The 15,186-nt window shown below is 41.6% G+C and overlaps 1 protein-coding gene across 1 annotated transcript; it reads left to right on the top strand.

Moving 5' to 3' along the window:
- The first annotated feature begins 662 nt into the window (after positions 1–662).
- Positions 663–1,548, top strand: LOC135549338 (protein S100-A1-like). The gene is made up of 3 exons (XM_064979336.1): positions 663–676; positions 1,017–1,170; positions 1,342–1,548. The coding sequence occupies exons 1-3, from the start codon at positions 663–665 to the stop codon at positions 1,546–1,548; spliced, it is 375 nt and encodes a 124-aa protein (XP_064835408.1).
- Positions 1,549–15,186: the final 13,638 nt, after the last annotated feature.

Raw genomic sequence — 15,186 nt, 5'->3', positions numbered from 1 at the left:
CTGGCTGGGCTGATGAGACAGTGGATTGCACAGTCAGATGGAACATATAGACATTTTAACATCATAGATTTAGCCGGTGGTAACTTGTAGAATAGACACCCGCTGGAATGCCCTTTAAACCAATCAGCATTCGGGATTAGACCCACCCATTGTGTAACGTCTGTCAATGAGACAGATGAGCCCTATGACAGAAACATTTTATAACCAGACTTTTTAAAATCTATTCTGCAGTTATTTGATTAAATTGAATTCCTTAGTAGATTATTTAGTCCATCTCACATTAAAATTATATTGAGCAGTTCTGTATTATTGATCACACAGTCAACATCTGCAAAGGAACATTTTTCAGAGTTTGGAATGACTAGAGACAGATTGTTGTGCGTGTGTGTGTGCCTCAGGTTACCAGATCACCTGGCCTGAGTTCCTGATTGCCAGGTGGTTTATCTGCATTTTGACAGTTTTGTGTTTAACTTGTGGTTTCCTTCTGCCACATGATTGATATGATTGTGAAACCCTGAAACCTCCATCTGAAGTTACCTCAGTGACAGTATCTTTACTTAACAAGCTGCTTACAAGTCTGTCAACTGAGAGAGATTAAATTACCTATCTGTGTCTGTGTGTGCACAGTCTCTCCAACGAAACCAACTCAAGAAGGTTCCAAGATGCCGGACACAATGTGTGTAAGACTGTTGCTTTTAAAAAGCTGTCTCTTCATCTATCATCCATCACATCTTTCACGTCAAACCAAGTAAGGTTACAAAACACTGTCCAGTGGCCACAGTATGTCGAGAAGGAATAGCTCATTTGTAGCCTGCAATTTAACCTCCCAATATAGTAGCCTAGGCTTAGAATTAGGTAATCTCTTTCTCTAGTTTGCTGAACTTCTTCCATCCAGCGTGTATATTTCACTCTGTCTTGGTGGAGGCTTCACACCCATGTCCGTCATGTGACCGCACATGCGGTTTGGATGGAGCGTGCATCCTGTCATAGTTTCTGACCTCTGCCCTTCCCTCCAGTATGTCCAAAGAACCGTCTTCCAACCTGGAGAACGCAATGCAGATGCTGATCAAAACCTTCCACAAGTACTCGGGGAAGGAGGGGGACAAGTACACTCTGAGCCGTGGAGAGCTGAGAGAGCTGTTAACAGAAGAGCTGGGGAGTTACCTAGGGGTAAGAGGAGTGTACAAGCCGAGAGAGAGAGACACACACAGACACGCAAACATACACAAACACTCACTCACAGGCAAAGAAAATACATGTACTGACAAGAATACACACAATTCTTCAACCCCTCTCCCTCCCTCTCCCCCTGTCCCTCTTCCTCTCCCTCTTCTCATCCAGAATGCCCGGGATGGAGAAGGGGTTGAGAAGGTGATGAATGACCTGGACGCCAACAGTGACGGTGAGGTGGACTTCACAGAGTTCATCATCCTCATGGGAGCCCTGACGGTGGCCTGCAACGACTTCTTCATGGAATATAAGCCCGAGAAACTCGTCCACATGCCCTTCAAAACAAAGGAGGCAACGATAGAGGAGATTAAAGAGTGAAGGAAAGATGGGAGGAGGGACTGGGAGGAGGGAAGGGGGAGGTGGAAGTGGAGGTGAAGGGTGCAATGTACTGTAGAGCAATAGTGAAAGGGTATAATTTATGATCATCTTATGCAATTTATAAACAGTGCAACTGCAATGTGTGAAAAGAGGCTGAGGGAACGTCACTGTGTTAAAGGAAGTAAAGTTTCACTGGTGGACACTTAGACAGGAAAAGCAGTGTTTTCCCTCTGCAACTATCCAAATACTTTTCATACCACAGTTAGGTCACAGGTACGGAGCCAGTTACTCTGTGTCCTCAAATCCATGAATGGCACTGTATTACCGCAGGGGTCAGCAACAGGCTCCCCGGCGGGCCAAAATCAGGACGCGAGTGATTTTATTGGGCCCCCCAAAGTTTTTAGTGGATTTTTATTTTATTTATTTTTTGGTAATAAAAGAAGACTGTAAAATCACCAGGAATTTAGGAAAAAAATGTGTTTAACTTAGGAAATCTGTTCCCAAGTATTCCCACGAATTAAAACATGTGATATGTGATCAATGTAATCATTGACTGTTATTTTCAAATAATTATTTTTTGGGGGGCCTAATTTGCAGTGTACAAATTATCCTAATTATGTTACGGCCCGCAGATCACCCTCTCAGACAAAAATCAGCAGCGGCTGAATCTGATTGCCTTCCCCTGGTATACACAGTAGCATGTGTGTGTTCAGTTGTGTTCCCTATACAGCCTCAAATTCCAATTCAACTGTGCTTTGGTTATATATTCAGGATAGATTTCATTGAAAATGTTCATATTTTCAGTGGATGTCATTGTAACACACTACCACCAATGGAGTGAGATCGGGCCTGAAGCACAACAGGGTGAAACTCTGAGTCTCATGAACATAAAGATTTACATACAATAGATGTAGATATTATATGTATAGATATAACCTATTCAATCAATATTTCTGATACCTATTATGTATTCAGGGTTAAACATTTTAATATCATGAACCTTTTTCTTTGCACATATTTTGTAATTACCCATGTGTTATTCTATTCTAAATATTAAACATAACATTTAACCAGCTATCAATCAACATTGCTTGGTCTTTTCTGTGTCAAAACTGTGAACCTTCCTAGGCTGATAGTGATACACACCAACTAAGTGTCGCAGTTTTGACACTAAGTGTGAAATGGTTGATGGATTTGGGTTAACTACAAATCAGATGTAAGCCTTCAATAAACCAGGGCTGTAGAGTGTAAATAGACATCATAGAATACAAAAAAGCAAGAAGTTAAGTGTGTAAGATGATCCACAGAATGGAGAGAGTGGGTCAGCACTGCAGTATATACACAGTAAGGGAGATTGGTTGTCACACTTCTACCTGCAAATAGCAGTTGTGCTGCTCCTGGCTCATCCTCAGGTGAGGTCCCCTCTTCATTAGCTGTTTCCGCGCTGCTTACTACACCTTCTGAATACTATCGTGTTGATCATGCACGATCTGAGCCAGGTTGGCTTAAGGTGGTTACAAACTCCACTCCGTTGATCTATGTGCGTGCATGCACTTGGGTGGAGACATTTTGGGGGGGACAGCTGACACTTTTTTCGTTGCATTCCCCAGAGAGGAAGTCTGCCTTGTGTAGTGTATATCCACTAGAGGGCTTGGGGAAGTAAGACAGACATTGAGACAAAGTAAGAGTAGCTTACTTAGCAAAAGGGTCCAAGACACTTTTTTTGACTCTAGCTAGTGATGACATTTGAACTTCTGATCCGGTGTTCTGCCTGTTTACAAATACTAACTAGCTACATGTCAGCCTAGTCTGGTGTCATACACTTTACGACGCTACTTTTTATCCACAGAAGTAGAAGTAAACATGCCACTTTTTGAATTGCAATTGCTGCAAAATGAGCAGAAATCTGCAGAGATTTTGTAGATCGTTGGAATTCTCAGTTTCGTGCAGGAGCTGCCGATGGAAAACATTTTTGGATCTGAGCTCTGGCAAACTCGGCAGCAAGTACTAAAACTACAATTGCTTTTTCGCAATGGTCCTGATGGTAGTCTGTGATGCAAGGTACAGCTTCAGCATCTCCCTCCCTCCTGGTATGGTCTTGAGGGAGATGAGGGAATATTCTCGCGAAGCAAGTTCGGCTCCTAACTCATTTCAGGCCAGCTGCCGCTACCACGGCCAGAGGGCTTGCCGGAGACCCAAACACCATGCCCATATGTCTTTGTCGGAGGCATTCCCTCTGAGGGGAAACCGGATGCGACTATATCCAGGTAAGATACTCTAAATACATTTGAAGTTGGAAGTTTACATGCACTGCAGCCAAATACATTTAAACTCAGTTTTTCACAATTCCTGACATTTAATGTAGGTCAGTTAGGATCACCACTTTATTTTAAGAATGTGAAATGTCAGAATAATAATAGAGAGTGTGATATATTTCAGCTTGTATTTATTTCATCACATTCCCAGTGGGTCAGACGTTTACATACACTCAATTAGTATTTGGGGGCATTGCCTTTAAAATGTTTAACTTGGGTCAAACATTTTTGGGTAGCCTTCCATAAGTGTCCCACGATAAGTTGGGTGAATTTTGGCCCATTCCTCCTGACAGAGCTGGTGTAACTGAGTCAGGTTTGTAGGTCTCCTTGCTCGCTCATGCTTTTTCAGTTCTGACCACACATTTTCTATTGGGTTGAGGTCAGGGCTTTGTGATGGCCACTCCAATACCTTGACTTTGTTGTCCTTAAGCCATTTTGCCACAACTTTGGAAGTATGCTTGGGTTCATTGTCCATTTGGAAGACCCATTTGCGACCAAGCTTAACTTTCTGACTGATTTCTTGAGATGCTGCTTCAATATATCCACATAAATTTCCTGCCTCCATGATGCCATCTATTTTGTGAAGTGCACCAGTCCCTCCTGCAGCAAAACACACCCACAACATGATGCTGCCACGGTTGGGAAGGTGTTCTTCGGCTTGCAAGCATCCCCCTTTTCCCTCCAAACATAAAGATGGTCATTATGGCCAAACAGTTCTATTTTTGTTTCATCAGACCAGAGGACATTTCTCCAAAAAGTACGATCTTTGTCCCCATGTGCAGTTACAAACAGTAGTCTGGCTTTTTTATGCCGGTTTTGGAGCAGTGGCTTCCTCCTTGCTGAACAGCCTTTCAGGTTATGTCGATATAAGACTCATTTTACTGTGGATATAGATACTTTTGTACCTGTTTCCTCCAGCATCTTCACAAGGTCCTTAGCTGTTGTTCTGGAATTGATTTGCACTTTTCGCACAAAAGTATGTTCATCTCTAGGAGACAGAACACGTCTCGTTTCTGAGTGGTATGATGGCTGCGTGGTCCCATGGTGTTTATACTTGCGTACTATTGTTTGTACAGATGAACGTGGTATCTTCAGGCGTTTGGAAATTGCTCCTGAGGATGAACCAGACTTGTGGAGGTCTACAATTCGTTCTCTGAGGTTTTGGCTGTTTTCTTTGGATTTCCCATGATGTCAATCAAAGAGGCAGAGTTTGAAGGTACGCCTTGAAATACATCCACGGGTACTCAAATGATGTCAATTATCCTATCAGAAGCTTCTGACATAATTTTCTGGAATTTTCCAAGCTGTTTAAAGACACAGTCAACTTAGTGTATGTAAACTTCTGACCCACTGGAATTGTGATACAGCGAATTTTAAGTGAAGTAATCTGTCTGTAAACAATTGTTGGATAAATGACTTGTGTCATGCACAAAGTAGATGTCTCAAACCGACTTGCCAAAACTATAGTTTGTCAATTAACAAGAAATTCGTGTAGTGGTTGAAAAATGAGTTTTAATGACTCCAACCTAACCGTATGTAAACTTCCGACTTCAACTGTATGTTCTCTTCTTCTGGTCGATGTCTGTTCACATATCGTGTTGTGAGCTACACACTTTGTTTTCCTGTTTGGATAATGCTGTTTTTTTTATTCACACTTTACAAATTCCAATAAAGACTACCATAATAACAATCACTTCATCCTAGTTTTTCATATTTTTTTCAGGCTAGACCCTCAATACATTTACCTAACCTTGTGTCATGTGCAGTAGCCTTTCATTGAGGACCTTCCTGCTATGGTACATGGGAATGGCTGTCCAGCTGTAGACAATAACGCTAGACCCTCGAGACATCAATGTTATCAACATAACACAAGGTTGTACATTGGTGAGTTTCCAGCTGATAATAAGGACCTGCCTTGCTTTAGTCACTTGGTACACCTAATTCAGGCCTCGGAATGGCAGTTGTAACTTTGTCCACCCGGCTGTAGAGGTTAATGCTGCTGAAGCTTTGGGGCACTCCAAGCCATCTTCTGAGATAGCCACTGATCTTCCTTTCCATAGCCTCTATCGTTGTCATTGGGATTTTGTACACCATTAGGGGCCAGAGTAGCTAGGGGGGCCAGAGTAGCTAGGGCAGAACTCCATGTTGGTAGCACAAGGCTTTGTATTCGGGAGACCAATTGGAGTATTCAAGGTGACAGACAGTGACACTTCAATTCTGCCTTGCACACTCTGCCTGCATCTAGCTGATCTAGGGTGTAATCATTAGTCCAAACAGTTGCAAACAAGAGTTTATACTGGACAAATTCAGTGACGTTTATCACAGTTTTGTTCTGTTTGCTTCCGTTTAAAAAATAAATAATCTACAGAATCGGCAGAATGAATACACCCCTGTTCACTCGCACACCAAGTTCACTTTCATAGCAGCTCCATACAAACAGCATCATCAATTTGCTTGTTGTATAATTCCTTCTCGCATCTATGCGCTCTCCTCCTCTCACCTTTTCCCTTTGCTTGTGGACTTCAGTGCATAACACGACAGCTCCTACAGCCCCAAAATTGTCTTTGGCTATGCCGGATTAAGTGATATTTAATTTTACCTTTATTTAACTAGGCAAGTCAGTTAAAGAACAAATTCTTATTTTCAGTGACGGCCTAGGAAAAGTGGGTTAACTGCCTGTTCAGGGGCAGACGACAGATTTGGACCTTGTCAGCTCGGGGATTTGAACTTGCAACCTTCCGGGTTACTAGCCCCATGCTATTCTATAAAATAATTTCTGCGTAATTAATATTACCTGATTAAGCTAATCATGTAAATGTAATTAACTAGAGAGTCGGGCACCACAAAATAATATTTATAGAGCTGTGATCTTCCGAATAAACTCTTAAAGACCTAGTAATATCAATAGCAGTCAATATTAATCGTCATCTTAATTCAGTCATCTTAATTCTGCACGAACCTTGGCTAACAAGTTGAATCAGCGATACAGAATTGGGTGTAATTATTTATTTACTAAATACCTAACTAATCACACAGAATTACACATACACATATTTAAATCATAACTTGATTACAAATGATGTCATAAAGGAAAACGCCCCTAGCGGGCGGAACAGGTATGACAGCTGGTTACACAAAAGAAAAGGGGCTGGGTTTGAGTGAAAGAGCGGGAAGACTGAGGAACAAAGGGCGAAGCTGTGCTATCGTAAATACAGTATCTTATGCATTCTAAATTACCGGCCATTTGGAAAAGGAAAATGCAATAAATATTTACTCTGAGCTGCGCTTCGGTAGGTTGGTGGTAGATGGAAGGCTGTGTTGCCCACCGAGTCCTTTGTCCCTTGAAGAATGTCTCTGCTGGCAAATTGAATACATTGTAGTAACGTCGTTGTGTGGTAGACGGGATACTATGTCTGTTCCTTCCTAACCCTCGTTTGCAGCGGCTGTTGCTAACTCAACGGCTAGGAGGTATCACTTCTGTAGTGAATAAGAGTTCAAAGTTCATACCATTACAACCAAAGCTCACACTGCTGTTGTCTTCGTTCTGTAGTTATTATCTGAACCACTCTGACATCGGACCGTCATCCTCACGTCCTCGGAAACAGGAGGTTACATTGTTGTCAAGGCTTTATATAGGAAGGGAGAGGAGGGCGTGTTTGAAAAGTTTTATAGCCCATGTCCCTTCACAGGGGCAGGCCACTGATTGAGCAGAGCCCTATCTTATGAAAACCCAAATCTTACATCTTAGAAGCTAAAATTACATTTCATCCCATCACGAATAATTTCATATTCAAACATTTAAATTGAACAACAATTCCATGTGAATCCGATAACTCTGATGTGTAGACTTTCCACTGTAGAGTTTGTCATCTTATCATTGATGAGAATGTCTCAGATGACAACCGAACTGACATCATATTCATTAAGTACCACCACATATGTTCAGTTGGTCGGATTACCAGAATATAGTTCATTTCCCCCAACCTACTGATGTTCCCAGAATCTCTATGTTAACCAAGGGTTTTGCAATTGTAACATCAGTAGGGTAGAGAGAGGAAAAAGGTGGGAAGAGGTATTTATGACTGTCATAAACCTACCCACAGGCCAATGTCATGACAACCGCTAAACTCTACACTCTGCCGACATCTCATCGTCACCATTTAAGCGAAAGTCATTTTCAACATAGCTACTAGAACTAACGCAATACTTAACCCGCTACAGTCAAGCAGTACAGTGTACTGCAAGCAGTTTAGCAGTTACACTCTGTTTGAGCTGGGTGTTTGAGTGGGTTAAATTAGCTAGCTGCATTAGTTAGCTAAGTAAGAGAAAGTGAAAAAAATACAACGAAATATAGCTTGCTCTCTCTCTCTCTCTCTTTCTCTCTCTCTCTCTCATTCTCTCTCTCTGCTACCTCTCCTTAATTTTTGAAGAAATGTATTTGTTCAAAACTGTTCAACTATTGTATTTCTCCCTCTTTGAGTCAATTACTCCCCACATTTTATGCACTGCAGCGTTAGCTTGCTGTAGTTTATGCTTTCATTACTAGATTAATTCCTTTGATTGGGTTGACAACATGTCAGTTTATGCTGTAAGAGCTCTGATAGGTTAGGGGACATCCTCCAGTAGTCGTCATAATTACTGTGTAAGGCTTTGGAAGGGGGTGAGAGTCATCAGTCACCTAGGTTTCGTATTGAAGTACCAGAGGAGGAGGGAAAATACCTATCTTCCAGCTACACCATGGTGCTACTCGAGAGAGCATTGAGGGTACTGGAGACCTTCATTGCAAAACAATGTTTTAGTCAGTTATTTGGTGACGTGAATATATTTAGTATAGTTTAATCTAAAAATGATAACTTTTTTAATCCATAACAATCTAAGCCCTCTCTAAACCGAGGGGGTTCTACTAAGCTGCATGGAATTGTTTAAAGGTCATTCCAAGGACTATTTAGCTGTTTGATCTTGAATTGTACCCCTTGAAGAATATTTTTTTTAAACATTTTTTTGTTGTTGTTGTCCTTACTGCTATTAGCCCATACAAACACATTGAATAACAGATTACATACAAGGAACAACAGATAGTCCCCCCCAAAAAAAATCTAAAGGGCTTTTGTTCTGAAGTGTCTGTCCTATATCTGAGGGATGTATGAAAGATCAGGAAACATTTTTATTTTTACGAAAAACAATGTATTTTTGGCACTAAACAGTCTCCATAATTTCATTCATGTTATCAACTGGTACCGGGGGACCGTCAGACGATTCTTGTGAGGCCTGTGGGCGTCCTAGAGCAAAACAATCAACATGTACGTGTTTGAGAGTCTCACCTTTCCTCAGAGGGGTCATATTAGTGTGTAGCCCAAACTGTTTGGACGTTACAGACAGAAGTTGGCTGATCGACTGTACCGACTTCAGACAAGTCCCAAGACACACGTGGGGGTCATAGAGCAAAATGGAGAACACCGTCATGTTCGTGAAAGTCTCAAATTTAGTTTGTAGGCCAAACCGTTTGGACACTACAGGCAATTTTGTGAGAAGACGTTTTCAGGATGTTTTATGGTCTGACAAACACCGCTTAAGCTCTGTCACCTTTCACCGCAGATACGGAAGTGCGACATCAGCGGATGCGGTGGATCGAGACAGATCTCTATCTTAAACTGACCAATTTTTATGGGATTTTTTTTTTATTGTGCTAAATTGGACTCGGGGGGGGGGGGGGTTTAATGTTTCACCATTTTTATGAGATTCACTGAGTAGGAAGGTCCATCCCTTCCTCTTCTGAGTTGCCTCCACTGGTCCACCTACCCTCTCTGCTCTTCCCTCGACCGGCTCTTGGAGGCTCCTAACACTGTGGTTTGAGTCCTGGTTTGGTTCCTCCTCTGTCTCACCAAGGTATTGCCTTGTGCGTGTTGACTGTTGTTGGCTCACTGAACAGCCCATGTTGGTGCTGTGGATTTTCAGCCCTCTCTGGTTCTCAAGCACTTTTCCACAACTGCATGTTTTATATCCGAGTCCTCTCTCCTTGTCCTTTGTTTAGGCAAAGTCATCATCTGTGTCTGTGTCACACCAGCCTTCGCTTTGGCTACCCCTACTGTCCAGCTCAGGCGTTTGGTGTCGCCGGCCTTCTAGCTGCTGCCGAACCTTTTGATGGCAAACGCCCTTCACTCATCAACCCCAGACTTGTCTCATCATCGTTACACACACCTGGTTCCAATACCCAATCCATATATATACTCTCTCTGTCATTTGTCTTTGTCGGTCATTGTAAATGTTGCTTGTTTTCCCTGAGAGGAATCTCTCCTACTATTTTCCTGAGTACTTTATTATTTTGCACTTTGGGTTTCGTCCCGCTTTTATAGTTATAGCGCTTTAATAAACTCAGAAGTTCTAAACCTGCGACTGCCTCCTGCCTACGCCTCTCTACACTTGTGACAGTCTGACCAGTGAGCCGTTCTTCCTTCACCCCTCTCGGGTGCCTCATGGGGTATCTCTCCATAAATCATTCCATAGCAATGCTTTTTGGGTCATAGCCAAAGGAAGTACGGGTGCTGAAAATACAATAATAATTATTATAAAAATCTAAAAAATCAAACGCAGCACTCCAAACTACTACTCATGACAGAGCTCCCTCATTATTGCATGCTTTGGCTAGCCAGGCCTCTGCTCCCAATGCTGTCTTTCCAGCTGTCACCAATCTTTCTTGGTCTGTCTGTTCCTGGTTGTCACTGAACTTTCAGTTGTGGAATTACCTGCAAACAGCAGTAGTGCTGCTCCTGGCTCATCCTCAGGTGAGGTCCCCTCTTCATTAGGTGTTCCGGCACTGTTCACTACACCTTCCAAAAAGTGAGCCGATCAGTTTTATCTAGCCCGATCTGAGCAAGGTTGGCTTGACCACCTCTCCTTCCTCTTCAGCAAAGCCATTGTGTTGACCTCTCCGCTTCCTGCCCAACTGTGTGACAGATCTTCTTCCTCTGTACTCTATTTACTTCAAGGATCATTAGTGCCCTCCACTGAGACTGGCCTGGGAAGCCTCTTGCCCCAACTTCCACTGGTAGACACTTGGCCTTCAATCCCTTGTTATTAGTACATTCATCCAAAAGTGCCTGGTACTTTAACTTCTTTGGGACTGGGAGGCAGTATTGTGTAACTTGGATAAAAAGGTGCCCAGAGTAAAATGCCTGCTGCTAAAATATGCATATAACTAGTAGATTTTGATAGAAAACACTCTGAACACTCTGAAGTTTCTTAAACTTGAATGATGTCTGGATTTACAACAAGGGTATCTTTAAAATGGTGTGAAATACTTGTATGTTTGAGGAATTTTAATTATGCGATTTTTGTTGTTTTGAATTTGGCGCCCTGCACTTTCACTGGCCATTGTGTAGGTGGGACGCTTGCGTCCCGAATATCCCAGAGAGGTTAACAGCTTCCTCTCGTAGGCTTCCTCAATTAGCTCCTCCCATGGAACCATCAGCTTGAGTATGACATTACAGTATAGCACGCTAGAGTGCAGTATTATTTACTGTACTCTACGCTGCTGTACTGTGATGTCCAAACCTCTGAAATAGACGTCTATGATTGGTACAGATATGGTCCAGTACAACCAAATTTGGTCATGAATTGGGGAAGAGCTCATTAGAATAATAGCCCGTGTGAAGAATGATAACCAAATATGCAACGGAGAATTCTAAATTGTCCTACTTTGTGTACTAGGATACCTCACCATTAAGAGAATGACATTCATAATTATGCATTTTACAGTGGTGTAATAACAATAATTATAAAACCCAAAAAACTAAACATAAAAATTAAGAAATGTACCATAGTCTTAGAAGAATAGAGCTCATCTTAGAAGAAGGCTAGAGTGAGTGCAGGAAAAGCCCCACTGACAATTGTCTGTAGGCATTTATGAGAAGTGTCTACGTGTCTGAGAGCCACTGGTAATAGCACCTGGTGTTATTTTATATGTATAAGAAGTAGCGGCAAGAGAACCGTTAAAGATACATATGTATTCATAGGAGGTAACGACAAGAGAATCGTTGAAGATGCATAAGGGTTTAAGTATGAGAAAGGGAAATAGTAAGAGTACGATGGAGGATCCGTGCTGGGAACCAAAAGGACTGTGTAGTGTAATGGGAAAAAAATGGGTAGGGTACTGGACCAAACAGAAGACTGAACAAGATGAACAGTGAAGTGGGACGATTTCAGAAAGTGGGCGTGAGAAGCAGAAAATGCAAAAGATAAAACTGCAAGACGATTGATGGTAAATCAAGTGGAACCGGAGAAGAAAGAGGAAGAAGGACAAAATAAAATAGAAGAAGCCTGGCTTTTCTCTGAGTGGAACCCTCTCATGGGGTCCCCCCTTGTATCTGCCACTGCCAAATCCTCCACCCGCAGACAGAGATGGTGGTCTCCCACACCCTCATAACCCACTTGGGGGTGGGCATGTGCCAGGTGGAGGAGCCGTGAGATTAGGAGCTGTTGGAGGAGCTGCAGAAGGTGCTGGAGCGGAAAACAGAAAGCAACCAGCAAAGACAAGAACCAGAGCAAAGGAGCAGAGAGAAAAAGAGGAGAGAGAACGTGAAGAAGAAGAGCTGGAGGATCATAGAAAAGAGAGGAATTGAAGACAAAAGCAGAAAACAGAGGATGGAGCAAAATGTGACACTGAAGCCGAACACAGAGTAAAAGTAGAAAGAATGATGAGAGTGAACATGAATAATTTACAATTCAAGAAGAAGAGGAAAGAGAAGCAGCGAGGACAGCAACGAATGAAAAATAATTAAAGACAAGAAGGATAAAAATAACCCCCCCCAAAAGAAGCCTGAGGGAATGTTACCAATAATACGCTACACGAAACCCAAGGGAGGTGGGATGTTGGAAATGGAGGGACCATTTTGACGAAGTAAAAGCGATTGTGGGCGATGTCACTGAACCAACAAAAGATGCTGTGAGTTTTAAGGAAGAGGTAAAAGCAATCATCTCCACGCACAACCCCACCATCAGAAAAATTGAAGAAATATTCCGCTGCTGCTTGAAATTTAAATGGGAGGACTATAAACTCATGTGGGACCGCGACGTACTAGTGGTTAATTAAGTAGCATTTTTTCCACCTGTGGGTTATGGGGCTGTTGTTGCTGTGTAGTAGACTAGGACCACATCCTACTGTATATCTAACACTTATCTTACTGTATCACTCAGGTAAAACTTAAAAAGGCCCACCTTGAACACTTTTAAGTGGTCCATCTTGATAGAACACCTTGATGCCTCTTAAGGCCTTTTGACCAGGACAATTTAGGACCCTAACTTCTGTGTTGATTTTTTTTAAAGTGCTATGGTTGCGTTACCTTCTTTTTTAAGTTAAACTGAACGAAGTAGATGTAGGATTTTCTAAGAATTGGACCTCTGTAGCTCAGTTGGTAGAGCCAGGCTCTTGCAACGGCAGGATAGTGGGTTTGATTTCCGGGACCGCCCATACCTATAAAAAAAAATGTAGGCACGCATGACTAAGTTGCTTTGGATAAAAGTATCAGTTAAATTACATTTATTATGAGATGGCAGACAATTGAGGTACCGGACAATTGAGGTACAAATACTGTACTGTATACCAGTGGTGTAAAGAGCTGAAGTAGAAATACTTTAAAGTACTATGGTTTTTTTTATATCTGTACTTTACTTAACTATTTACATGTTTGACTACTTTTACCTTTACTTCACTACATTCCTAATACAAATGATGTACAGTACCAGAATCTTAAATATAAAATATATTTTGATTTGTTAAACACTTTTTTGGTTACTACTTCATTCCATATGTGCTATTTCATAGTTTTGATGTCTTCCTTATTAATCTAAAATGTAGAAAATAGTAAAAAATAAAGAAAAACCCTGGAATGAGTAGGTGTGTCCAAACTTTTGACTGGTACTGTACTTTTTACTCCATACATTTTCATTGACTCCCAAAAGTACTTGTTACATTTTGAATACTTAGCAGGACAGGAAAATGGTCCAATTCACGCACTTACTAACAGAACATCCCTGGTCTCCCCTACTGCCTCTGATCTGGCAGACTCACTAAACACACAGGCTTTGTTTGCAAATGATGTCTGAATGTTGGAGTGTGCCCCTGGATATTCGTCAATTTTAAAAACAAGACAATTGTGCCGTCTGGTTTAAAATAAGGAATTTGAAACTATTTATACTTTTACTTTTGATACTGAAGTATATTTTAGCAATTACATTTACTTATACATAAATATATTTTAAACCAAATACATTTAGATTTTTACTCAAGTTGAATTTTACTGGGTGACCTTGACCTACTTGAGTCATTTTCTATCAAGGTATCTTTACTTTTACTCAAGTATGACATTTGGGAACTTTTTCCTCCTGTGGATCCTGTTGATAGACAGATTATCAGACTCAGATATCACAGTAATGGAGTGATAAGGGAGAGGGGGAGAAACAGGATTGAGGGCAGGAAAGATGGATGGTGTCATTTTTTTCTTCATGTTAAGTGTCTCTGATACCACTGGGTGTAATAATGACACTCTTACACTTTGGCATTTTTTGTGATGCATTTACCTCAAGAGTACACAAAGTGACCTGCGTGCCTTTGCTGTTACCGTGTAGCTTAACTGTTTGTCCCAGGCCCCACTGTCACGTTCTGACCATAGTTCTGTTATTTTATTCTTTGTTTTAGTATGGTCAGGGCGTGAGTTGGGGTGGGCAGTCTATGTTTGTTTTTCTATATTGGTTTTTGTGTTCGGCCTAGTATGGTTCTCAATCAGAGGCAGGTGTCGTTAGTTGCATGTTATTTTGTTTTGTTCCAGTGTTCTGTTGTTTTGGTCCTCCGATCCTTCTCGCTACTCCTCCTCAGAAGAGGAGGACGAGATCCGTTACACCTACATCCGATCCTCACTCTGCTGAGTCAACTCTACATCCAATCTCTCCCCAGACCCTTTCCCTTTATACTCGGAACAACACATTTAAATATGGCAATAGAAACTTCTTGAAAACTGACAGATTTAAAGCACTCTGAATTTCCAGCCCACCTGATACTGACAAAGTAATACTATTTTTAACAACATAGACAGCAGCATTAATGAGGCAAGGGTAAACAAAGGCCTTCAGAGAGTTGGTGTGGGCAATGCAATACAGTCGCTGACTGTAGGCAAATTGGCCATGGTCAGGGTTTTACAGTGACAGACCACAAAAATCTAACCAGTCAAATCAGTGCAATCAACAATTCTATTAATGATGTAGAGATCAATTGAGGTAAAAACCAGCATACATGTGGGTACTTGAAGACCAGGATGTGGAGCCTGTGGTT

The sequence above is a fragment of the Oncorhynchus masou genome, chromosome 12 (genome assembly GCF_036934945.1).
Source record: "Oncorhynchus masou masou isolate Uvic2021 chromosome 12, UVic_Omas_1.1, whole genome shotgun sequence".
Lineage (NCBI taxonomy): Eukaryota > Metazoa > Chordata > Actinopteri > Salmoniformes > Salmonidae > Oncorhynchus > Oncorhynchus masou.
The sequence above is the reverse complement of the archived record's forward strand: the minus strand, read 5'-3'. Positions and strand labels throughout refer to the sequence as shown.

Bases quoted from the DNA above. Each gene is read 5' to 3' on its own strand.
- LOC135549338 (XM_064979336.1), top strand. The intron at 1,171-1,341 runs GTAAGAGGAGTG...CTTCTCATCCAG, and splicing joins AGCTGGGGAGTTACCTAGGG to AATGCCCGGGATGGAGAAGG.